This window comes from Neodiprion fabricii, chromosome 4, assembly GCF_021155785.1.
Source record: "Neodiprion fabricii isolate iyNeoFabr1 chromosome 4, iyNeoFabr1.1, whole genome shotgun sequence".
Classification (NCBI taxonomy): Eukaryota; Metazoa; Arthropoda; class Insecta; order Hymenoptera; family Diprionidae; genus Neodiprion; species Neodiprion fabricii.
The window spans coordinates 31,055,889-31,080,477 of record NC_060242.1 but is presented as its reverse complement, the minus strand read 5'-3'; the positions used below and the strand labels follow the sequence as shown (position 1 = coordinate 31,080,477).

The 24,589-nt window shown below is 40.0% G+C and overlaps 2 protein-coding genes across 11 annotated transcripts in view; one reads left to right on the top strand and one right to left on the bottom strand.

Annotated features, from left to right (window-relative positions):
- Nucleotides 1–24,589, top strand: part of LOC124180454 (HEAT repeat-containing protein 5B) — a 75,765-nt gene that overhangs the window by 15,108 nt on the left and 36,068 nt on the right. Inside the window, exons 1-2 of one of the 9 annotated variants that reach the window (XM_046565982.1) lie at nucleotides 9,629–9,809; nucleotides 10,808–10,935. The exons of 7 other annotated variants lie outside the window; for them this stretch is intronic. Coding sequence is in view for 1 of the 2 variants with exons in the window: in XM_046565978.1 (XP_046421934.1) it covers nucleotides 22,103–22,107 (5 nt within the window). In the remaining variant the exon portion in view is untranslated. Of the gene's footprint in view, nucleotides 1–9,628; nucleotides 9,810–10,807; nucleotides 10,936–21,910; nucleotides 22,108–24,589 lie in introns of those variants that run through there. One more of the 9 variants, XM_046565978.1, reaches the window with a different exon arrangement.
- LOC124180456 (scavenger receptor class B member 1) lies at nucleotides 1,238–24,481 on the bottom strand. Of its 2 annotated transcripts, none has more exons than XM_046565986.1 (11): nucleotides 24,045–24,481; nucleotides 19,582–19,679; nucleotides 11,845–11,936; nucleotides 11,298–11,458; nucleotides 10,973–11,117; nucleotides 7,549–7,749; nucleotides 5,756–5,916; nucleotides 5,306–5,592; nucleotides 2,926–3,044; nucleotides 2,582–2,707; nucleotides 1,238–2,285 (listed from the first exon to the last, which is right to left on the bottom strand). In XM_046565986.1, exons 2-11 carry the CDS (start codon nucleotides 19,613–19,615, stop codon nucleotides 1,992–1,994), a joined length of 1,620 nt encoding a protein of 539 aa, XP_046421942.1. In that variant the 5' UTR covers nucleotides 19,616–19,679; nucleotides 24,045–24,481; the 3' UTR covers nucleotides 1,238–1,991. The 2 variants fall into 2 exon arrangements, with proteins under 2 accessions (XP_046421942.1, XP_046421944.1); XM_046565988.1 differs by lacking the exon at nucleotides 24,045–24,481 and adding an exon at nucleotides 19,799–19,933.

The following is a 24,589-nucleotide window of genomic DNA, read 5'->3' as shown; positions in this document are numbered from 1 at the left end:
TATATTGACTCCTTCGGAAGTTTGGTCGACCGATGAGTTTCTCTGGTTCCCGGCGAATTGATTTGGCAAAGGTACGCGGAGCAGTCAGAGTATCCCGGGTGGGTTCTGTTTGTACTGGGAAAACTCGCCATTCACGGATCTGATGGTGTTTTTTGCATTTCCAAACTAACAAACATCGCATATATACAAAATATCGACTTTATACTTTTAATTTATTATTTTGTCAATCCGGGATTGTGAAACGGATTAAATAACTCGACCGATACTCGAAGCTCTATTCTCAAGCTATTATATTTACGTCAATATCCCATTTCTGTGAAATTGCCCGTCATATTTCGATTTTCCTTTCTCCCGGGTGGAAATCGCGGAGCAATCAGTTTGCATTGATCCTATTGTTTTATCGATATACGTACAATAGTTGCCCAACAAGTTCCATCTACGAAGCCATGCCACGGCGTGAACAAGCCGTGTACCTAGACTCCGATTAAATGATATGTAATATCCTTTATTGAAACATTTGATTTTCCACCAGGTGTTTCGTACAAATTTATTATTTTAATAATTATTTTATCGAACGTATTACATATGTGTACAGCAAAAAATTTATACACATTATGTTTAATAATAATCGTTCAAATAAATACATTACGTACGTATGTATATACGTATTATACATACGACGAAATTTATATCTAACGTACAATACCCCTTTATACCATGTATCTTTATACCTACATAGATAAATACTTACATCTAATGTGTGAACGTGGAACCTAATTATCCTTAGATGCATTGTCAATCGGAGCACTTAGTTGTCAATGCCGTGCAGACTATTATGCCAATCCAATCCGACCGAGTCCTAAATCTCATCATCAATTCCGTTGTAATAATAATAATTTTTAAATCGCAGCAATTTGGCCATCGGAAGAAAAGAGCGCGAATCAAGAGAAGCGAAAACCGCGATTATTAGAAATTGCGTTGGGATAGAGGACTCGGTAGCGTGGAATGTCGCGCTACACGACTAATTTGCTCCGACACTATCGCGAAATCTTACTTTTTTTTTTAAATCGCTTCTAATATAACAGTAACGTTTTTCATTATGGTGGATTCTATTTCCAATCAGTCTTAAGTGTTCACTGTGTGCTATACAAAATTGACAGAGATTAAACATTACGGACACTTGCTTGCGATGAAAGATCGAACAGTTTCGATCGGTACGGATCAATTTTTTTTTTTATCATTCCAGTGAAATCTTCTAACCGTAAAATTATATACTTTACTCATACAGCACTGAGTGTTTATAGTACACACGCACATGCACTTGTACTTTTGTCATTTTTTTCTACGCTCTTCGAATACGTGTACACAGAAATACGCGTGATAAATCAATTATACACCGATTGCTTCGACGCGGTTGTTACGGGCTCTTCTTCGCATCCGTCATTGAAGATTCGGTTATTCTGGAATGTGACTGATATCCCCTTGATTAACCTAAATTACTTCAATTCAGGCTTGGCTTTGCAAACGTAGGTGGCAAGCCATTGACGAGTTGAGCCGCCAGTAACTTGTGAAAATTTGGCTAGCGATGCTTCCGAAAAGTCCGGGTGCCCATTGAATTTATTCAAACGCGTATTAGGATCCTGACGAAATCTCGCGGATCATTTTTACGATACGGAATCTTCTACGTAGGATTATCAAACTTATCGAACGTTTGACACATACTTGAACGAAAAACGCGTTGGGTGAAAACATAAATTATCCCCCTTCGCAATTCATACGTAGGTATAACTGAACCGCCTTTCGGGCCTTTTTTTATACAGCGATTTCTTAAATTTTGTTTTCATTGTTTGAATATCTTCTGTCGGCAGTTTCCGCAAAATTTTTTTCACGGTCGTTAAAATGACAGTTTGATCAAGTTGAAGTTTATTTTCCGAGCAACAAGAATCACAGTTTACGGTATCTGTCCTCGGGTTGATACTGCAGCTCCTTTGTTATCCCCTTGCGAAGAGATCCGTTCTCGACGTTATTTTTTTGATGGCTGGTAAAATCCTGATTGAACTGTACTGGCCGTAACCCAGTGAGATTTTAAGGTCGTTCGAATCTTCCGATTTGCTGTCCTCTTTGGCCTGCTGGTGAACAATCCAGACGGTTTTCAAGAGGGAGAAAATGAAGGTAGTCACACCAATCACACCCAAAATACTGATAACCACCGTCTGCACGACCGGGACGATCTGTAGTCCCAGCCTCAGCAGCAGGATCAGATCGCTCGGCAGTTCGGGGATGAACTGAAATACGATAATTGACAAATTCTAAAAGTCACTTTGGTGAAAAAAAAAAATCAAGAAACTATTGCCTCGTTTGTACATATATCGAATGACGCGACGCGTCGGACTTGTTCAGAATATTCAAACGATCGCTTTCCTTGCAAAACTTGTCACGGACAATCAGTATAAAGTTTTCATTCACCTTTGTTAAATTTGAAAGTGATTTTTTTTTCTTTCCTTTCGCTGCATAAAATACGTGACTCTAAAACTGCTGTGAATATTCTGTCTCTCTGTGCTCGGAATATAGTAAAGCTTACCAAATCCGTCCAGATCAGCGGTATCGTCAGGTCGTTGAAAGGTTTAATCCTTTCACTCCACTGGACGTTTTCCATGACCAGATTAGTTTGCATTCTCGAGTTGACGTGCAAAGGTATTCCGACGGTCTGTGAGAAGAAAAAGGCAAAAAGAAATAGAAATAGAGAAACGAAGCTGAGATTGTTCAAAAGTTGGTTGGGACTGTCGCGTTTCGCAACGTTGCGAACTCTTTCAAGGTTCACTGCGTAAATATACACGCGCGTCGCAGATACGAATGCAGCGTTGCAGCATCCTGCACGGACGGTCGGAGATAACTGCGACGACTCTTTGATTCGGGTCTACGTACCGGTTGAAGGATGATTCTGGTATCGTGTCTCTCTTCGTCTGGCTTCAGACCGTCGACGGCCTCTAGCAGGCTCGGATCGGCCTTGTAGAAATGTGGCATTGACATTGCAGCTGGCACATCTATAACGAGTCGACAAACAACCGATTAAAACGACCTGTCACGGTGTTGTAATTTTTACCGTCTCATTGAATCGGTATAATCGATGCGCCTTAAACGAAACCTTATTTTGTTTTATTTTTTTCTCTGAATCAGGAAACTGGATACAGTTTACAGATAAGGTTTGAGATATGATTTTTTCGACCTTATCAACGTTACGTAAACAGCATTTCTCGGTCTCTGAATAAAATAAAATGAAATTTAGATTTAAGGTGGGCCCCCCTCATAGGGCCGAAACTTTAAACATATTTTGACTTTCATATTTGACCTTCGACATCGAGAAATGTTGTTCCTATCTTGGATCTCAGTTTGAGGCGCGATGCGATTCTATTTATCCTCTACGGTGGTGCGCGTGGCGCGTTTGCAGTAATTTTTTTTTACTGAAAGCCTTTTCCTGTAATTAGCTGTACAGTGATAATTGGCAAAGTATGTACCGCTCACTGCTGGCACAACAGCAAAGTGTAAATTACATGAATGCGAAGGACGCGGTGACCCGTGTAGAAGCTTGACCTGGAAGTCAGCGCTCATACGCAGAACGACTTGGGGAATTTGTATTACCTCTGGACAGGGGTCTGAGATATCGCGTATTATATCATCGCGGGTTGGTGAAAGAATGAGAAAGTTGACACGCGCAACGTACAATTTTACGCAATCATCTTAAACATGATAATTGCACCCAACTCGCGTGTATGCATGCGGATCATAAACGCCGTGAGAACAAGACGCTGGTCGGTCGTGATGCTGGCCCTAAAAGGGTATAACGATATGCTATACCGTGACTTTATACGCCAAAGTTCAAAGCGTGACATTTCAGTTACGTCATCTAAATGAGCTACGTGTTTCGGGACCCTTTGGATAAGTGTTCTCGGTGTATCGATTTAACAAGAATTGAATTCAACGCCTGTTCTTTCTTAGTCGCGTCTGGAGCAGGGGTTGAAAAGTTTGCAATTCGTAGGCTTGGTACATTTGTACAAGAATGGCCTCGATCGCGACCTTTCGACCGAACCATTTTCGCTTCAAAGGTTGACGAAAAGTTGCGACAGCTTTCTACGCATATACGTACCTATATACGTATACATACAGTATCACCTTTTAGGAAAGATAATCCGATTTTAAATTTATACCGACCAATGTATACATATACAAATGTTTTATTGATGTGTCAATTAAGCTAACTAACCGTGATTTAAATTTCCAGACTCAGATTTGGACCAATCGTTTTTCTTCCCCGATAATTTACCATTCAGTTGCGCTGCGATATGTAGGTGATGTGAATTTTAAATATTCACGGATGAAAATTTATTATCGTAACACTTCGAAGTGTTGAAGCGTACAGTGAGCTGTATAAAACTTTCAGATCATGACGCGTTTGATCGGGGACGTGTTTAACAAATGTGCCGAAAATGGGAACAGAAGCGAAACTGAAAATCTGTGTACTCTCATCGACAATCTCCTCGCAGACCATAAAATCGACTCAACTTATATTACCAGCTATAAATTTTTTCTCCAGCGTCCAAAGGGCGCGTGAAATCTTTTCCAACAAGCTCAGTCCTCGTTTAGACGTATATCTACTTAATACACGGGGAGCTGACAGACTACGCGCATTTGATCTGGCCTCCCCATCAATCGTGAAATAAAAAGTAATCCACAGCGAAAGTGATTGTCTTACGTAAAATAAATCCACGAGTAGATTCGAACGTTCATCCGTTGCACGCTGTAATTATTCAACATCATTCCCCATTGCCACGCGTTCCAATGCCGCGGTTAATTTTTAAGTTGCGAAATAATAATGCCTACGTATATACGACAGTGTCATTACAAGGTGCGATATTTTCGACTGTCGCATCCGCGCAGTCGATAAATCCGTCTCTTAAATTCTATGCTTGAATTTCGAACAGCATATACATGTATTGCACACGTGGATATCCAAATACTCGTATGTGTACATGACGTAATTTTTCTGGTAAAACCCGATCACACAGGACGTCAGGACGAGTACTCGGCATTGGCTATCTTCTAACTAGGCATACGCTTTAAGACACAAGAGTACAAAAAAGTTTCTATTTACATTTCGAGTTTACAAATTTTAAGTCTTGAATTCGTATTACGTCAGATCGTTATATTGCCCTGAGTCACGATTTGTTTAATGAAAAACCGAAATACCAACGACACAGTCCTAGCTTTCTTACGAGTAAAGGTAAGGAAGGATGTACTGCGGACTCACTGTAGTAGCACGGCGTCATGTCGGAAAGCCCCATTTTCAGGCACTTCTTCTTCTCGCGACAGTAGCACTCGTTGTCGGGATTGACATCGGGCGGATCGAGGAAATTTTCCACGAAGTTGTACATGTAACCGGGAAGCCCGCTTTCCGTAGTCACTTCCTTCACGAAATTGATCGGCAAAGTCCGGCAGAAAGCCTTTCTGAACACACGGAATACAGCGTGCTTGTCGAGGTTCGGAGGGAACAAAGTACCTTCTGTCGAACCACGGAGGCGGTTGCATTTCGTGTTTCTAGAAATATTCAAACAGAACGTGTTCATGGCACCACTGAAACAGCCGGTGATGTTGATAACAAAGCTATAATAATAATAATGGAAGTTTGGAAAAAAATCGATCTTCATGTAACTTAAAAAAAATTACGCGTCCCTTGGGAACTTAAGGAACAAAAACTTACAATGGGTTCGTCTCATTGGCTTCGGTCTGCACCCAACCCCAGTTTGATAGTCCCGGATTTCCGTTGAGCATCTCGATGCTAAGATACCGTCCATCTTCATCCGTCATGTTTTCATTCTTTTTTATATTCATCGTCATGAGATTATTCCCCTCGTCGTAAAGCTGTGAATTTTTTTTTTTTTTTTATATATATATCGTCAATCTTCATGAATTATCTATGCCCCCAAATTTACGGTCAAACATAAATATCCGTAAAAGTATAAATCTACTTAAAACTTTACGAAGTATCTTGTATAACCGTTTGCAACTTGTTGCAATGTTCATACTTGATATCTCCTCAAATGCGAGGCTGTCGCTTGAAACTTTAAACCCAAACACGTGAAATACTGGTTCTATATGTGTATTGTACCGATGTTGAAACGCTTTCGTACAGACGGAGCGTGACTTTTTTAAAATTTAATTTTAATTCTTTTTTTCTGTCTTTAACTGTGACTTAAGTGGCAAGCAAAAGTTCAAACAAGTAGGAAGTAATTTCCCACTTTGCAGTGGAGCTTTAAACGCTACAAACAGTTGGCCACCGACTTACAAATATTCCGCTAACGTCGGTCCAATGAAGACAATGGGACTTTTCTTTGAGACTGTATTTCAAAACAGTGATTAGTCTTGGCTTTGTGCAATTCGTGCGTCAAACGTTCCGAAATTGGGTTCAAATTAAACGTTGCGTGCAGTCATGAGAACGGTACAATCTTTCCAGTCATAACGATCGTTAGCCTGGTCCTTCGATCGCACTTGAGAGAGCAGGTGTTTTATACACGGTCGTGTCTACATAGTGAAAGGATTGGACCAATAATTAATATGCCGTAGTGGAGGCTCGTTAAGAGTTCCGATGCATGTAAGAGATGAAGCAATATCACCCGGCTGACATATCGACTTGGTTCCACGAACATACAGGTCCGCAATTTTCCCGTCAGTCGAACGAGAAAGGCCGAGCAAAAGAGATCGTGCAAAATGTGTTTAGACGGACGTTGCACGTACGAATAGTGAAGCATATTGAAACGCGAGTTATTCAGGTAATAAGTCACCTGAATGTAACAACTCGCGTATAACCGGTTCGCGGATTGTGACGTAAGCCGATTAATCCCCAGCTCAGTTGTAGCATTATAATACCGATTCGCCGTCACATGTATCGCCGAATAAAACATGAATTTGCCATTTTTTTTTTTATTTGCAACAGATTTGTCCCAGTTAATTATCGAAGTATCACATATGCGTGCGAGGCTAGACCAGTCGTGTTATATTAACGTGACACTTTGGTTGGAAATTGTGCGAACCCTTGTCAGGCGAAAGGTTGCGATACTCTCTTGCTTTTGTCCAAAGGTTGACCATTAGCCGAAGCATAATAGCTGCGGTGGCAAACAAGGGCGATCTTTTCTACCGTATCAATATTACACAAGGTACTTCGCCTACGTACGAATTCTGTGAAGTATACACGTTCAGCAGCAGTCGCCCCCCGTCGCAAACTTCATGCCGCAGAGGGCCGTCGGGCCACGAACCCTCCGTCTGTCAACGTTTAAGTGTTTCATTTTTAATTTCTTTCCCTTCCACGTTTCGTGAAAACCACGTACAATACCTCGTTTAACCGAAAGTGCAAAGCTGCTCTTGCCTCCGGCACACTTGCAGGGTTTGACAAAAGGCGCGCTCCAAATCACCGACCCGCGATTTTTCATATTTATACAGCAACGTTCCAGCGTTGCAAGTGTTATCTTAAAGCGGATGATTAAAGCGGACACTCACCCTATCCATCAGACCAAATTTGCGGAAGTTGACGAAGTTTGGAACCAGGTTGCTCGCCAGATGAACCAGAGTGTCGTCGTACCCCCAGAGATAATCGTAGGCGGTGATGTTCAGGATCGTTTGACTATCCAGCAACTCGATGAAACCCGACAGCGGAACCGTCACGAAGGAGCTGCTGTCGTGTAGGGCTGACGCCACTCCCTGACGATGCATGGTTAGCAAACACTAAATTATCTTGTTCGTCCTCCGGTGGGAAGTTAGTTGTTTAGCGAGGGAACGTAGGTACGATAACGCGATTCATTTGCGCGTTTGGAAACGCTTTTCCTTGAAGGGAAAGCTTTCCGATAGCACAAATTTAAAACATCGAGCACCTTTACACGTCACTTGACTAACGAAGAGGGTGATTGGAATCGAAGCGAGTGGATGACGTTTAAGAATTTATACTTGAACGAATTTCACGTTCAAGTGCTCGCGCGTCCCTCGAACCCTCGATCGGCGCTCTTATTTTACACTAACTGCGTTCCGCCGAGCAATGTGACGTTTTTCTTCCCTGACTGCTTCACTGAACGTCCGACTGTCAGCCGAAGGGAATTTAATATTTCGAATAAAAGGACCGGCGGTACCGTATCCTACGCGTTTTTAATAATATATAAGCTCGGTGTATCGCCACGGTTTCTAGAATGTATGAGAAGGCAAAAACGGAACAAACGGTAGAAATAAGGAAGCAGAAAAAAATCGGGCATGAGAAAAATTCGTAGAACGGAGGAAAAAACGGAAAAGAGAAAACCCTGCGGCGTGACCCGGCTTCTTTCTCTGATGAATAATGCTGAATAAATTCCATCCCTCGAGAAAGGGCGAATTTATGCTACTGCTGTGCTAGCCTTTCTTTCCAGCTAAATTATACTTAGGTATGACTTGGCTTGTCTTCGCTACTTGAGCCGGTGAGTGCCAAGTGGGAAAATGATTCTCTGAAATTGTGACTTGCAGTCGTCGCTAGTACAGCTTACGTATACCTTATACTAACCTCGGAGAGCTGAGTTGAGCTTTCAGAAAACTTTTATCTAACGGTAAGGTTATATTCAAGGGGGGTTGTTGAATAGTAAAACATATTAGGCCCCCCTAATGTGAAATTCCATGCAACGCGATACTTTTTTTTTTTTTGTGAAAAATAGAAAAAAAAAAAATACAACCGAGTGAAATTTTTCAGTCAAATTGCCCGCTTTCAGATGTAAAGAATATTTTACATACGGATAGTCTTGAATAATTTTCATATACTATTGTTCCAGAGTGAATTTCAATGCGGGTCGTCATTTCACTGCCGGAGTAATGAGATGTTTTAAAGATCCTGAGTTCGTAGGAATCCGCGTATATATAATGTTTCTCCTTAAAATTCAGAAGATATGTAAACATATGCAATCACGTACTCGGTATAAGTGGCGAACTTCTTGCACTGAACACTTAATCGTGTTGATAATACCATGTAATTACCAATTACTGTACGAGATGTTGTTGAAAGCTATTATGTATTTACCATTGGTTATAAGTACTGTTGATTCGCATAGAAAGCTCATGGAAATACAAATATACATGCCTGTAACGCGCGTTAGAGGATGAACATAATTATTGAAGTGGCAATAACGGATAAGTGCACGTGTAATCGAATCAATTGCATAATTAATTGGCATAATTGTTTACCAGTGTCAAGTGACAGGTATTGTCAGGTCTTCCGAGAGAAACAAACAGCTTTTTTTTTTGTCTTTTTACTGCGCTTAACATGTATAGATCGTTTCGCTATCATTAATCTTTATAATAGTCAATATATATTTTTTCTCATCGGTTCAATTACTAGCTTCAAGCCTATACAATCGAATACGATATCCGTGAACTATTTATACTATCAATTTAACCACAATTACAATTATGAATTCCAAGATGTTATTTAATAGCATCTGGTTTGTGACCTTTTAATCACGCACTATCCGCGGACTCGTAACTTTTTTCGCATTTTCGGACTCTGATTAGGTGCTCGCTTTTATCCACCTGTAAAATGTTATATTCTTATCCACTCGTATCTCTGCAGGGTTCAAATTTCAGCTTGTGGGTATATCCTATTTTAGCTGAGAGGCAGCGCGGGAAGTGATACGATCTTTTTGATTTTACGCCTTGCACCTTATAGTCTCGCCTGAATTACCTCGTGCCGTTCGGACTTGCAAATCTTAAATACCGAGTGCGAGGAGTCACCTCGAGAACTGATTGAAACTGTACGTACCGATAATCTAAGGCTTGGCTGCGAAGAAACCGAAAAACTACCAAAGATGGAGGAAAACTGCTTGTATCGAATATCGGCGCCTCTTACGAAAAGTAGCACAATTCAGATTTCTAACGCTAACTAGCAATTATTGTAGTTTTCACCACGTTAACTAGCACGTTTCGACATTGACCGCATAAACTAATTATATGTTTCGGATTTCACCATGAAAATCAGTAGGTTCGTCGCACTGATATGAATAATATTTCTATTTTCCGATGTTTTATCATTATTTGATTTTGTACTGTAAAATATACTAATAACGTATGAAAGTCACTTCGACTACCGCAAACCGTACAAATCTTCCTTATTGCACTAATCGAACCATGAAAGTTTTCGAGGTAATAACTGAATCGTGCTAGTTATCGCGGTGATAGCCGAAACATGCTAGTTTTAGTAAAAAACCGAAGCTTGCTGGTTTTCGTGAGAGGCGTAGATATTATCACGGGATTTCGTAGAATAATTACCACCCGTGCGACCTTCACCGTTACAATTTATTGCCACGATCACGTGTAGCTGTCTGATCTGTGTATTACACATCGATGACATTAGAAGAATAATTCGAATGAGAATAAAGAGAGAAAAAAAAGAACATCGTAAACAGAATTGGAGTCGGAACAAAAAATCTGTGTCTACTGCACCGCTGCAAATTAGCAAGTATAAATGGTAGTACGGAAAAAAAACTGCGATCACAGGGTCAAATAATTAATATGTATAAATTTCGTTACGTGCAAGCTGCGCGGAGTTATTGATCGTCGCTATTAAATCCGCGATCATGATTATTTGCCATTTTATATAATGGCTACGTGTATCACAGGTGGAATTAATTACAATTCTCGAAAAACTGATCACCGCATGCCGAAGATGAAACGGGAAATTGTCACGCTAGAGTATTTTGAAAGCTGCGAAATTCCCACGGAGTTTTATTCGTTTTCTTTTTCTTTCTCATAGTCGAAATAAGTAAGACGGGAGGATCTATGACCGAGATGCAGTAATCGTTGCAGATATCACACAGACGTCAGAGGCCTACTTATTATTGGCAGAATGACCCGGTGCTCTTTAAAATGCTGACAATGAAGGTATGCGCAACATGTACGGACTCAGGTCCCAACTCACCAGCAACGGAACGTTCGGCACCCGAAGTATCGCGTCTTTCGGATCGCCAACAGACATCTCGGGAACGAAGTAGACCAGCCTCTTAGGACGATAGGAAACCGTCCCGTTGGGATTCCACGTTATGTTATGGTTCTCGAGCATTTCCCTTGGGAGACAAAAAGGCAGGATTGAACATTAGAGCGGACCGGTGACTGCTGCGGTTTTTAACTCGTACCGTAGAGCTAGCCGCGAATATCACTACGAGACGTTACCTTCGCGTCGTCACGTACGTACGAACGCCCGCTTGATTACTAATCGGTATCGATGTACTTGTGTTTCCACTTACTGGTAAACGTACGGGCCGATCTCCTCGACCCTCAGCTTCTCGGTGCCCGCGATGAACTCGTTGGGATTCGTGATATTGAATATGTAGACCTTTATGTAAATGTCCACCGGCGGTTTTTCCCACAGTGAAAATACCAGCGTACCGGGAGCCATTCTCAGCTTCTGTAACACGCACGATCAAAGCACGAGGATTTATTTTCTGCACTCCGCAACGTGTCCCAAACCATTATACCCTATTACCCCGGTGTAAGCGTGCGCTCTACGATTACCTTGACAAAAATGCGAGACAGGTTATACGTGGGATTTTATTTATGTCGACGTTCGACGACTCGGGAGAGCGTGAGATATAAATTTATTTTATTTTTTTGTTCGCCAAGTTCTTCGGAAGGAAGTCAAGGATCCATTTAACGCTATATCCTCGAATCATGCGTAGGATTAACCTTAAGTTACCCGTGTGTACTTGATCTTGGCAAACTGCGCAATTCACGGTTTCACTCCGTGATTCTTTGATAAGCTTGTTGTACCGTGGCTACTGGAATTTTACTCACTTGTTCGACTATCACCTTGATTGGATTTATCACATAGATCGCGTACGCCAATGCGCTGCATGTTATCCCAACCGTGAATAGAATCAAACATTCTGGAACAGAAAAATTTCACGTCGATCAGTTGGCTGACAAAGATTTTTGACCGGCTTCAAGTTCAGGTCCACTCTTTATTTTCTCTGAATTGTTTTCGAGACAAACTCACGAATAGAGCTGCTTTTTATAAAATTGTTTCTTTCATTTTGCATCCATCGCTACAAAATTCTATCGCTAAAAACTTCGACTCCTTTCTAATGTAGCCCCTTCAAGTCACCTTCTCTGTATAAGAAGTCACTCACCGGTGCCGGTGTGGTATTAGTTATATCATTTGGAATGCTGATTTCTGTATTCAAATGGCAAAATAAACTAAAAGTGAAAGGGGAGTAGAAAACTGGATCTAATTATTAAGACGTCATATTCGATAATGAGCCCTATAAATTTCAACCGCAGATCTCCGTTCGTCTGCTGCTCGCATTTCGCAATTCCGTATATGCTGTATGGTAATGGACTGAAAGGTGAACTTTATCGCCACACTTGCACATAACGCGGATATTTCACTCAAATCGTGATAATTATTATCTGAGAATCGATCATACGTGAAATTGAACCACCTTTCAATTTTGTTCGTCTAATATATGGAATGAAAGGAATATGGAATATGAAATATTAGCTCAACTTAACATTAATAGTGAATTATACGAATATAAACTGGCAATTCATAATTTTAATTTATTCGAACGAAGGTGTACTCAGAAAGATTCTGCCAGACGTCGCGTGGCGTGGGTTGAATTGGCGAAATTACCGAATGAACGGGAAATTCGTATTGAGCGTTTGCGGCGAGTGGCCCACAAGCGAGTTTTGCCAATTATTCAACCCAGTAAGCGACCTTCTGTGATATAATATTATACCACTAATAAATTATGCAAAATATTGCTGAGTAATATTTACTCCGTGATCTTCCTTGAAGTGAATTTTTTCTTGCTTTTATCATCCCTATCTACCCCTCGTTTTATGTTTTTCCATTCAAGCTTGGGGCTCAAATTTTATGGCACAAGTTCCGCATAACGATAGGCGTATTGAAAGTTTCGTTGTGAGATTAATTCTGAATCGCACACAAAAAAAAAAAAAAAAAAAAAAACAATAATAGGCTCATCGGCTGGAAATGTATTTTCTTACGTACAGTCCATACTTTAGGGTGTTTCGGAAAAAAATAATTTACGATTTTCCGCCGTGATATCTCCTAAAAAGTTTGTTTGCATTAAAAGAAAAATTTTATCGAAAGATGAACGTTCTACGTGATCTGTAGGATTGCGCTCATTTGATTTTTCTCCATTTTCATATTTTTTTGAATCAATGAAGAAACGCGTTGTAGAACTTCCATTATTATCTTTTTCCTGACATTTATATTCAACCCAAAGATCACGATCCATAACACAACGATATATCAACCGGGAATCTTATTCGCCTAAATTAAATGTTCATATTAAATTATAACTATTTTGTGAGGATGAACTGACAAGGAAAAAGTCGTCAGATACACTTCTCAAACATCAACCGGAGACTGAATATTACAAGCGAGAGTCTTCTTTGTGACGTAAATTGATATTACGATTGAAGTAAGCAATGAAAAAAAACAATTATTTACGATAATTCATTAATTCAGAGAATGTATAAAAAACGTGAAAGATCAACTGAGTGCGATCTTCCACATGTAAGAAACAATTGAATGCACTTTATGGTTATGCAAACTACTATCACAATTTTGGGCATGTGGATATTACAATTTGGAGGGGCACCAGTAAGCGTTATTAGTGTTTGTCTAGGAGTAAGATTAAACATGTAACTTGCCTCTCAAGGATCAACGGTGACTTTGGGAGGTTTGAATGTCTCCGTGTGTAAAGTCCAGTCTTAAATATTCACACATCTTATATCGAGTTGTATGAATCGATGATACTTTGGCATCAATAATGGGTCAGTGCGCCCAAACGTCACTCACCTTGGCCCACATGACACATCAAGATCCAAGAATTAATCAAGGCTCTCGTCGAACTGTTTCGATATCTTCCACTCGGATTTCTATTTCTTTTTTCTTCTTTCACACCGTCCAACTATTATTTTGCACCGTCGTCCCACCGTTCAATTTATTCGACCATAATTACTTAGGTACCGTGAAATTACAGCGCGGGCTCGATCATTTTTGATTGGCACCGGAATTCTCAATTCGGTTCCAACACTCTGATATTTAATATCTAGTTCCTGTCATTGTTGGTTAGCAGGTTTCTGCTCCTGGAGTTACGTTACTAGTTTTGTATTCATTTTACAACGCTAGGCAACATTTTTATTTTCTCAATTAACAGACTAACAGACGTCTAGAATACGGTGTAGTTCTTGTTCTTACTCTTTTATTTGATACACCGTCTCTATATGAATGTTGTTGAAAGTTGAATGAAATTGAGAAACGAAAAAGGAAACAAATCTTGGTCAGAAAAAAATTGGTCATTGTAATGTAACCAAATAACTACCTTGTCCTGAATCATTAACTACATGATTGATGAGATTGCTGCGGATTTCGGTGAGTTGTCTGTAATAAGTGTTGATGAAGAGCTTATTGATTTCTGTATTAGCGGTGTTAGGGAACGTGGTCGAAAAAATTAGTGTTAAATTACTTGTACAGTATCGTTGGAAAGAAATCGTGAAAAATTTTGGAAGAAAAAGTGATACGTTAGTACAATTGATTTGAGAAATATTTTCCACGAGTTGGCTACTAATTCTGATGAAAAGTTGACGGACGTCAAAAAGCGAATTTGGAAAACGTATTTTCGCAGATACCGTTGTAAATGAATCCAGGAAAGCTAGGAAACTGCACCATTTGAAAACAATTTTCACTCGCGCGTTGTTAATTTTTATTCGATTAATGAATTCCATGAGCCATAGAAACGATGCTGTCTAATCACGAGGGTGTGACTTCACCTTATCATAGATTGTACCGTGGCGTTACAGCACCTGTCATGGCACGGGTGTAAACATGCCGATTTTTTTCCGACTGATTCACAATAAATATTGACTCTCGCTCGTGTCTGTTTACACAAAATTAACATTTGAACACCTTAGCGGTCATAAGTTCTAGGTATCAACGCGTTTCAATGCCATTTTCGACTATAACTAGGTATGCCATTATGCACATATTTGTACGAAACTGTTCTTGGTCAGAGAAATTTATGGATATTCAATGTAAATAATTGTTATTTGATTTTCTACGAGGCTGATTCATCACACAGGCGGGGTTCACCGGTCGGACGGTACGTAATACAATTATACAACATAATACAACATAAAATCAATCACGATCCGTGCGAGTATACAATATCGGCCAACAAAAGTTGATCATGATTTTGGTCTAATTGTAAGCGTCGCTTCTCAAGTCAATGTCAGTTGTCAGTCATCGTTCATGAATCACGAATGCGTCACGCAAAGGCGGGCCGCGGCATGAATCCTGGTCTTCTTTACGATTATCCTCTGGTTTCTATGCCCATTCAAGTCTTCGCATAGCCGCACATGGTGCATGGAAATGTAGGAGTAGATATTACGATAGCGATGCAAATGTACCTATCAAATAGTCCTTCGCAGTCGGCACGTATACGCGACGCCGCGCCGCCTTGTTCGACTTGCATTATGAGGCAAACCCCTGAACCATTTCGTTTATTATATTACATAGATCATTGCTGTATTACATTGTCCGAACGAGCTGCACACGCAGTACAGGCTTTGAAGCTCGTGCGTCCTCCAATACGATGCCCATTGCGAACCGTCCGCAAAATTGCAAAACGTGCACAACTACTAACTTGCAACCCGGGTTAGTCCTCGCAACGCTTGGCAAATATTGGACGACTACGATGAGTGCAAGTTTAGTCAGTGCTTGCGGTCTCTGTGCACAATTTTTCTCCAAACAAACGAACCAACCATTTGGACACATTCCGGTCTCCGTATGTATACAATATCTTCGTGAGATTTTGGCACTTTTCAAGGTTTACTCGTCTGCCAAACAACAGTGTTTTTTCTTTTTTGGCAAATGTTAGATATGTCTTTGTATAAAATTCGTGTTCGCATCTCTTATACATCCTGTTACGGCTGACGATGTTACGATATTCGATCATCGCCAAATGTTTTATAATTTTTTCGTGTTTGTACGGTTGGTGCGTTACCCGGTGTTATTGTAAGAACAATCAGCTTCCAGACTTCAACACTAGTACAAGTTTTCCAAAATATATCCGATTTTCCACATTTTATTATTTGCTGTGAGATTTCTTTGGCTCGCGACAACGTTCGTTCACTACGCACAGAGGACCCTTTTCTTCGTTAGGCTCAATCTCAGATTGCACTTTATTACCATATGTATATGCGGTACGTTTATACCTCGTGGTGTGCTTAACGTTGAAATATTGAAGCGATGATCTAACAGAGGTCAGCAGTACCTCGAGCTGCTCTCGTCAACAATTTTATCATGCTGGGTGTAAAAATCTTTCGTCCTCTTCGGCCTATTCTCGGTATTCATTGATTTTATTGTGAAAGTAGGATATAACTTATAATTCTTTAATGTTTACGAGAAACCGGTTTTATTCATAGTCGAGGTATAACCCATCCGTTTGTAAAATCGAATGCGGTGTAAGGCAGCTTTTGCAGGTGTAAGTAGGTACGGAAAAACCAGCCGCGGGAAGTAATCAATATCGATAAGGAAACGTTGAATGAGAAAGTTGACGTGATAATTTTGTTGAAAAAATGACGATGCCGACGTACAAAAAAATCGTATAATTCTTATATGCTAATCGGTTATAGAGCGGAGTATCTTTTCCAAGTGCCATACAGGCTGTCGTCGCTTGGGGTTCTTGCATTCATTAAACTTGACCCTCATATGACGCACATGGATTCGCCCGTTCGCCGAGTTTATAATCAGCAATTAGCGCGCTAGTCGGTCATTTTTCATCAAGCGATGATGATCTCGTCGTTCCATTATCATTATCTATACCCCGTACGCGTGATGTGTTTTTCGCGTAAAAGAACCCTGGCTGTTTGTCTTGGTTCACGGGACGCGAACAAATTAGTTTTTCAGCGAAACAGAAAAAGTTGAGAAAATTTTGGCAATATTCAGAGTTTACCCGCTGTAAGAAAATATAGGATATCAAAGATGCCCGACACACCTGAGAACCGGAATATTAACTCTTACGAACATGCGATCTGTCAGAATGACAGTATGTTTTCTTACCTGCAGTGTATCAACAAATCGCTGTTATTACTGTTGTTCAATCCTATTTGTCACTTCTAAGTGGGACATGAATTAATTGCCGTATCATCCGCGATACGTTGTAGGCTTGCAAGTCATTGCAGTTGACTTTGAAAAATAACTCAATACGTATCATACATTATATTATCGATTGCGTGCTAAACCTTTTTTAAAAAAAAAAAAAACTCTGTCAAGTGAAACAACAATTCGCAACATTCTGACGCGATAATTTTCCACGGAGGATAATTTATTATAATAGGCACATTCCATCCAGATGTTGGAGTTAGTTTTTTCTAACCGCTTCATCGGGTTCCAAACCTATAATCAGGGGTCAAGACGTCATAACGTCGTACACCACGTATAATAAACCAGGCAACAATTTGAGGACAACGCACCGATCTTGTATTAAAAATCAATCTTGTGCGTAAAAACATTTACCAATCATTGCTAGTTCGTCAGAGATTTGTTGTTTACAGTTCGCATAGTTCAAAGTCACCACTCTAGACCTGGAAATGCGAAATCGACCGTGACAGTGGCCGTCTTTCGTCGACGCCGTAATGTTACGCTGGTTACCCAATTTCTTTTTCGATGTAACCTGAATACATACGATTTTAATATTCGATTGCGCAGTTTTCTACGGATGATATGTAAAACACGTGCACATGATTCAACTAATGTCTAATTTCGCATAGCTCGGCAAGGGTTTGCGATCAAGAACCCGCGCATTCTTCATTTGAAAAGATTGCGTAACGTACGTTTCGTTTTCCTAAAACCTAGTAATTTTGCCCAGATACACTTGCATGTATTTACCTGACCAGCTTTATTAAAACCCGGTTATCGTTGTCGTGAGGTAACGTCTCCTCCCCTCGTTGATTGCATTACAGTCCGCAGCTGCCGCGGAAATCAGTCGTCCGTAACATGGCGTAAACAGATGTATGTATTATGCGTCGGAAACGCGAACGTCGCAGAGACATGACTCAACCTTTTTACAAAAATTATCTACTCGACGTATAAGATTAATAATGCGGTTCCAACCACGAAACGAGAGATCGGCGTAGCAGAATAAGAATAATAATAATAACAATAAAAATAACAATAACAATAATGGTAGTAATAAAAGATTCCCGAAAAATAGGATCGCTGGCCAGTTTCAAGAAGTTTGAGTAATTCTTACAATCAGTCACATACCTATACGCAGATTATGCATGTGCAGGGTTAAATGTGCGGTCCAACGATGCCAGTGTCCCATTTCATTTATTTGAATAGCCTTATTTGGCAAAAGACTTCCTTGACATTATTTCGAAATGGTATTTCTTTTTCTATTTCTACATGCGGTGCTATGATTGTACTCTCATTTCGTTGTACTTATGTTTCTTCCACATTATCATACGTTCCGTAGCGGTAAGCAGTGTGAGAAATTTTTTCTCATACCTATAAAGAATGTATCTGCACCTACTATTCTATATGCGCAACGTACCATAATTTCGTACTGTATTTTCGAATTGTTAATCGAGATCTCATTATATACTCATGAATATATACGCATATCGCTAATTGTAAGTGTTGAAAAAGCGTGACAGAATCACTTTGGCGTCTTTGACATAATAACCTTAAAAGTAAGAAATAAAGATTGATGGAAAGAAACAAAATTGAAACGTTGAAACGGCAACTCTTTTCTCGCGAAAGTGAGAATTTAATTATTCTCATTTTATGGCTAGCGTATAACTGGCAATTAGTTTGGCGAATTCGGATTTCAGTCTGCGTCACGCTGTTTCTCTTTTCACGCCTACTCGTAAACTCATTAATATCCACCTTATTAAAGTATGATTTTCTCTTTTCTCTTTTCCAATGAATTACTTCAAACCGTAGCTGGTGCAAATTAACCATCCACTAGTATGTTGAATCTAATTCACTCTGTCAAATTAAACCCATCATTCTTGTCCATCCCTGGAAATCCATCGTTCGCAACTTAATCAGTGATCACAGCCTGGAACCACGAGTTAAAAAGCGATGAACAAATCGCAAACGTCGTTTTACCACGTAAACAAATTAAATGTTTCTTCTCGTGTACAGCTATCTAATTTTCAAACATGGCGCTGAATGTTTGAGCGAATGGAACGAGAGGTTTTCTCACGTAAAATACACGCGATTCCACTCGGCTTCTTCCGCAATATTAAATTTGCGGTTGATCATTAACTGACGCCACAAATGCCAAGGCTTTAAATCGGATGATTGCTGCGCCGGATATTTCTTTCGGACAGCTCCTGTGAGTGACAAATTGTAAATTCGAGTCCTTCGCAGAAACTTGATGCACAAACACGTTCGTTCATAATTAATATGAAGCTGCGACGTGGGGGATGAAAATTTCTAGTTTCTAGTACCTTGAAAATTTATTCATCCTATCGAAAATGGGAAAAACTCACTTTTGAACTGCTGTAATTGCGCGTTGGCCTTCATGATGAGACTGTCTTGGCTTCTTTTGATAAATTCGTCCACCTACAACCGGCCGGATTTTCGGGTCCTGAAGCAAACGTAAATACAGATATTAATATAATGCATGAAAATTGCTGGTCCACGTACAATTTCAACGGCTGACAACTAATATTCGTTTCCCCCTTTGTTAACCTATGTTATACCTACCAAGGAGAACGTTAAAATTCGGCTAAACGGCGTATTTGAAGTCCGGCTATTCGTGCGTCCTCGGAAGTTTCCGAAAAATAAATCACCGATATTGGCAGATTTTTTGCTCTTGAGGAGTGGAACTTTCCGAGGGAGCTAAGAATACAAAGTCTAAGCCGCAAACATGTTCCGTCCTCAGAAAACAGGAAGGTGCTAATAAATTCGGTAAATCATAGTTCTCTGCGAGGTCAATCTTCAAATCGACTCATACGAATTAGACGTAGGATCGCAAATGAGTCCAACTGGAATGTTGTTGTTTTTAAAAATTATTGCTTGACTTCTGCAACGCTGTGCAGTAATCGCGGAATATTTGATAACAGATGAGAAAAAAATGAAAATCATTTATTTTCAAACACTCGTCTCAACGATCCTAGTTTTCCTGCTTTGTATAACGTGTGATATGAACTCAAGAAATGTCTCTTTGAACCTCGAAAATTACACGATTTTTCACTCGACCCAACTTTGGAGTTCGACGTTCAATAAAAGTGCAGTTTTTTTACGTGGCAAATATCGGTCCGTTAGAATTATTTTTTGTCCCTTCTATGCATTGACCCGATGATTTTGGCCTCGAATTCTATCACATGTAATTATACTATCACTGAAAGCATACGAGAGGACTTTTTAAATTTTAGTCGTATCTTTTATTAATTGTGTGTCCATGACTTTTATGTGCCTGTAATACAAGTTTGTTTTTCAACACAAAACGCCGCTGGCGTATTTTTATGAATAGAAAGCGGTAAATTCACCGCGCGTGGTTATTTTCTTCAAGTTTTTTAACCGAAGTTTGCAAGCGCTGACCGTTCTTATTTGTCTAATCGAATTTTATGTGTTTTTTTTTTCTAATTTTTCCGGTGAAAACTAAATTATTGCTCAGTTTGTTTCCAATTCAAGAGATTCAAGCTGTTTGGTATTTCCAGTCATTCGAAAGTTCTCTGGTTTTTTCACCAAATTCACTGATTTTTACCATATTCACTTTTTTTTTTTATCAATTATATGCTGTTCGAAAAAAGAGAAAGAAACAAAAAAAAAAAAAAACTTTAATAATTGTAGCGAAGAAACGCGGTTTGCTATGTGTTAGAAACTCACTGTCTGATCTCCGCGAGTCTTCGAAATTTAAAGTCTGTAAATTGATTCGGTAATTTATTTTCCTCTATAGATTTAAAAACTGTAGACAATTTTTTACTACTTTTCGTTTGTATTAGTTTATTAACATTTTTAGCAGGTGCAGAGGCAAATATTTATCACTCTCGAATATCTGGGTACTCTCGATGTAATCCAAGTCAATCGTTGAAATATTTTGGCAATACTGCATATTTCGATTTGAAAGCCTTGTTTCACTCGCGAAGTTATACGTCTCCTCGTCTAACCCAACCCTCGATCTCAGTTTTTCTCAATCCTCGAAGAAACAATGAACGGCTTGGCTATCTGCACGGAGTATAAATATCCCGCTTCTATCTTCCCGACTTCGCGCGTCGTTGCAATTATAATTCACATGCTGTAAATTTATTTATTTATTTATTTTTTCCATAGACTTGACCGTGAATATATCTTTTGTACTATCTTGTATTCTTTATCTATCGGTTCTGTTTAAAATAGCACGTTAAAACGCACGTCTTTGTTCATTTTATCGTCGCATCGAAATAATGAGACGATTCTCACCCTGGGATATTCTCTTATTCAGTGTTTCTCTTTATCATTATTTCGTTAGAGATACGAAAACGCTTACATACAGGAATTCGGAATGTATCCTTTTCCTTTTGTCGCTCTTATATATATAATCTTGGGAACTTCTCTCGAATAAATCGTTGACGCGTGACTTGCGTTGATAACGAGACCCGTGATACCCTTCACAGATACCATTCCTGTAATATACCGCCAAAATCTTTTTCATTGGTTAGACTTGGAGAACGAAAAAAGAAATAACATCAAGCCAATTGAAGCATATTTCGGACGTGGTGTAAAAACTTTGGAAAATCATTAGATCGACTGTTCTCTGTATACTCATAACCTATTAATGCTATACTTTCTGTGAAGTAAGGTCGTTTTTTTTTTTTTTTGTTGTTTTTTTTTAAGATCATCTGGTCTCCCAAGACTTATCGAGGATTGCTTTGATCGGTTTGTTGCTGCTTCTTCGCGACTGAATTACGTGATATAGTTATTAGTACTGAGGCAACAAATGAAGTTCACTACGACCAGAGAAAACCATCAGGAGCAAATTTGGCATCCGTGAAGATGAGCGACGCGAAACTACAATAAGCGCAATCTATGAGGTAAACGTGAGCTGTCAAGATGCATCGATCATCGATCAAAAGCGGTAAGCGCTACAGGATCACCAGACTCCATTAGATTACCAACTCCATAGATCGGCTCGGCACTTCCAAGATGCATGATATTGATTTTTCAACGACTCGTATAAAATGTATCCGAATAGTTTGTCCGTCGTGAACTTATGAATAATATATGAGCTTGATGCGACCAAGATTTGATTGGAACACGTATACTGAATCTAATTGGTGGAGAAAAAACACTGGCTATTTTTGCATCGGTCAAATGTCACACGAATATATACATATACGTATACACACACATATGTAAATATATAAATATTCTCGTATTTAATATCTTATACATTGAAGTCGAGACCCGGTTGGATAGGAAGAACCGAAACCGGAAGAAAAAGATCGGCGTCGAAAGACGGAATACCTGTTTTTCTACTCGATTATAAGTATGGACCACAGCCGAGGTTGCTTTATCACTTTTTTTTATACATACATGGATAATTTGGAATTAGATAAATTCTCCGAAAGACTCGTTAATCGATCACGCGACTTCTCGCTCAAAACAGCTTAATGGCAATATTTATTGAACAAGGCAATATTTGTTGAACAAGATTAGATGGTTTTAGCAAGTGGCTAAAATTTGTCTTATTTTATAACATAATTTAATTTTATCATCGATTGGCGGTTCGTCAGATTTGTTGTTAGGAACTCCATTCGTGTGTAGATATATCACAGTGTCTCTCCCAGCAATTGGCATTGTTGCCTTGACTCTTTATAAAATTGTACGAAAAACGAAACTTACTTCGCTCAAGTACCAAAATATTTCTCGTAAATACAGGCGTAGTTTGCTCGACGAAATACTTTCGACTACGCGGAGAGGTTGACTCAACTATGCCATTGGCTTCGCCGTATATAACCTCACGACATAGTTGGATCAGTGACGTTTCGCTAATTTTCACAATGACTTTTTCTCACTTCGTATATACTGTATTTATTTATGAATTATAGCTCATAATGAATGGTGCATCAAAACGATAAATTTTCATGTATATATATATATATATATATATATATATACTTTTTTTCTTTTTACGTACGCTTCGAAGATTTAGTTTTCAGCCTCAAACGAAGCCTCGTTAAACCGGAACTCGGTAGTAAAATTCTAAAAGGTAACTCATCCGGCTTAAATTTTTCAGTCACTCTAACCGAAATATCTCGAAAACTATACACGTTGGGAAGCTGTTTTTGGTTTTATTTTGTGGGTAATCAAATTTTTTATAAACGAGGTCGACGCTGCCACACATACGTCCAGAATTGGTAGACTCGCTCATATATATGTATGTATAAAGTAGCCCTGTGAGATAAGGTCGAGGAAAAGTTGGATCTCCGGAATGGTTCCGGTGTCTCAATTTCTCCCTCCGTACGCGATTCTGAAGCAAGAGAAAGAGAGAGAGAGAGAGAGAGAGAGGGAGAATCCTGCAGGAGATTCACGTGTCTCGGGAATAACGCGAGGGACGTCCGCATGCATCAGTGTGGACGGCGCCAACTGCCTGATAGCTATTCGAGTCAGACAAGGTGTAAGGAATCCAGGAAAGCGTCGGGCTTCCAGGACGCGTCCTTTAGAATTCCGGGTACGCGCGTGAAGCTTTCCCTCGAGAGCCCGAAGGAGCTTTCGAACGAGACCAACCCCCGGGCCATTAACTCGAACACGTAAGTGTTCGGCGAAAACACGTTGCGAACAATCTTGTCGCCTTGGTGCAGCAGCAGCAGCAACGTGTTTCCAGTCCGCGGTCCGTTGCGTAATAATTATCCGCCTGCGAGAGTGCAAGGCTGTCTATGTATATTATATGTACGCAAAGGCTAACGCGAGACCGTATCACGGACCGAGCGAAACTAGTTCGATGAAAAATGAAGGATTCAAAACTCACCCAACGCTCTGTACGTCGGCGTTTTTTTTTTCTTTCCCCCCCCCCCCGCCTTGTAGAGGGACCCGTGGGATATGCTGCGACGGGGTGCGAATCCGATTTTCGGGGTAGAGTAATCCTCCCCACTTTGTGCGATTGTACGGTCGATGACCGGTAATTTACTCTTTCTCCGATCCCGCGACACTTCACAATCGGCAAATAATCCTCTGTTCGACCTTATCCACTGTTCGTATATGCCTGTTTATTCATATCTATAAAACATATAACTCGGATATTCGATCAAACTTATCGTGATGTCGTACGCGCGTGTAATCGCTGCTCGAAGGATACTCGCAATCGGCGATCAGTATTTAACACGCCGCTACCGATCTAACCCTGGGACGACACGCATATGAGGACGTATAAGACGCGAGGAAGTTTGGAGTTAACAGGCCTCCGTCGACTCCTCGGCATTTATATATAGTCTCGGTATCTTGGCCCCGCCGACCCTTCCGCCGCCCGGCACCGCGTCCAGGGATCGGTTGGATTTACCGCATTACTGGTTGGCC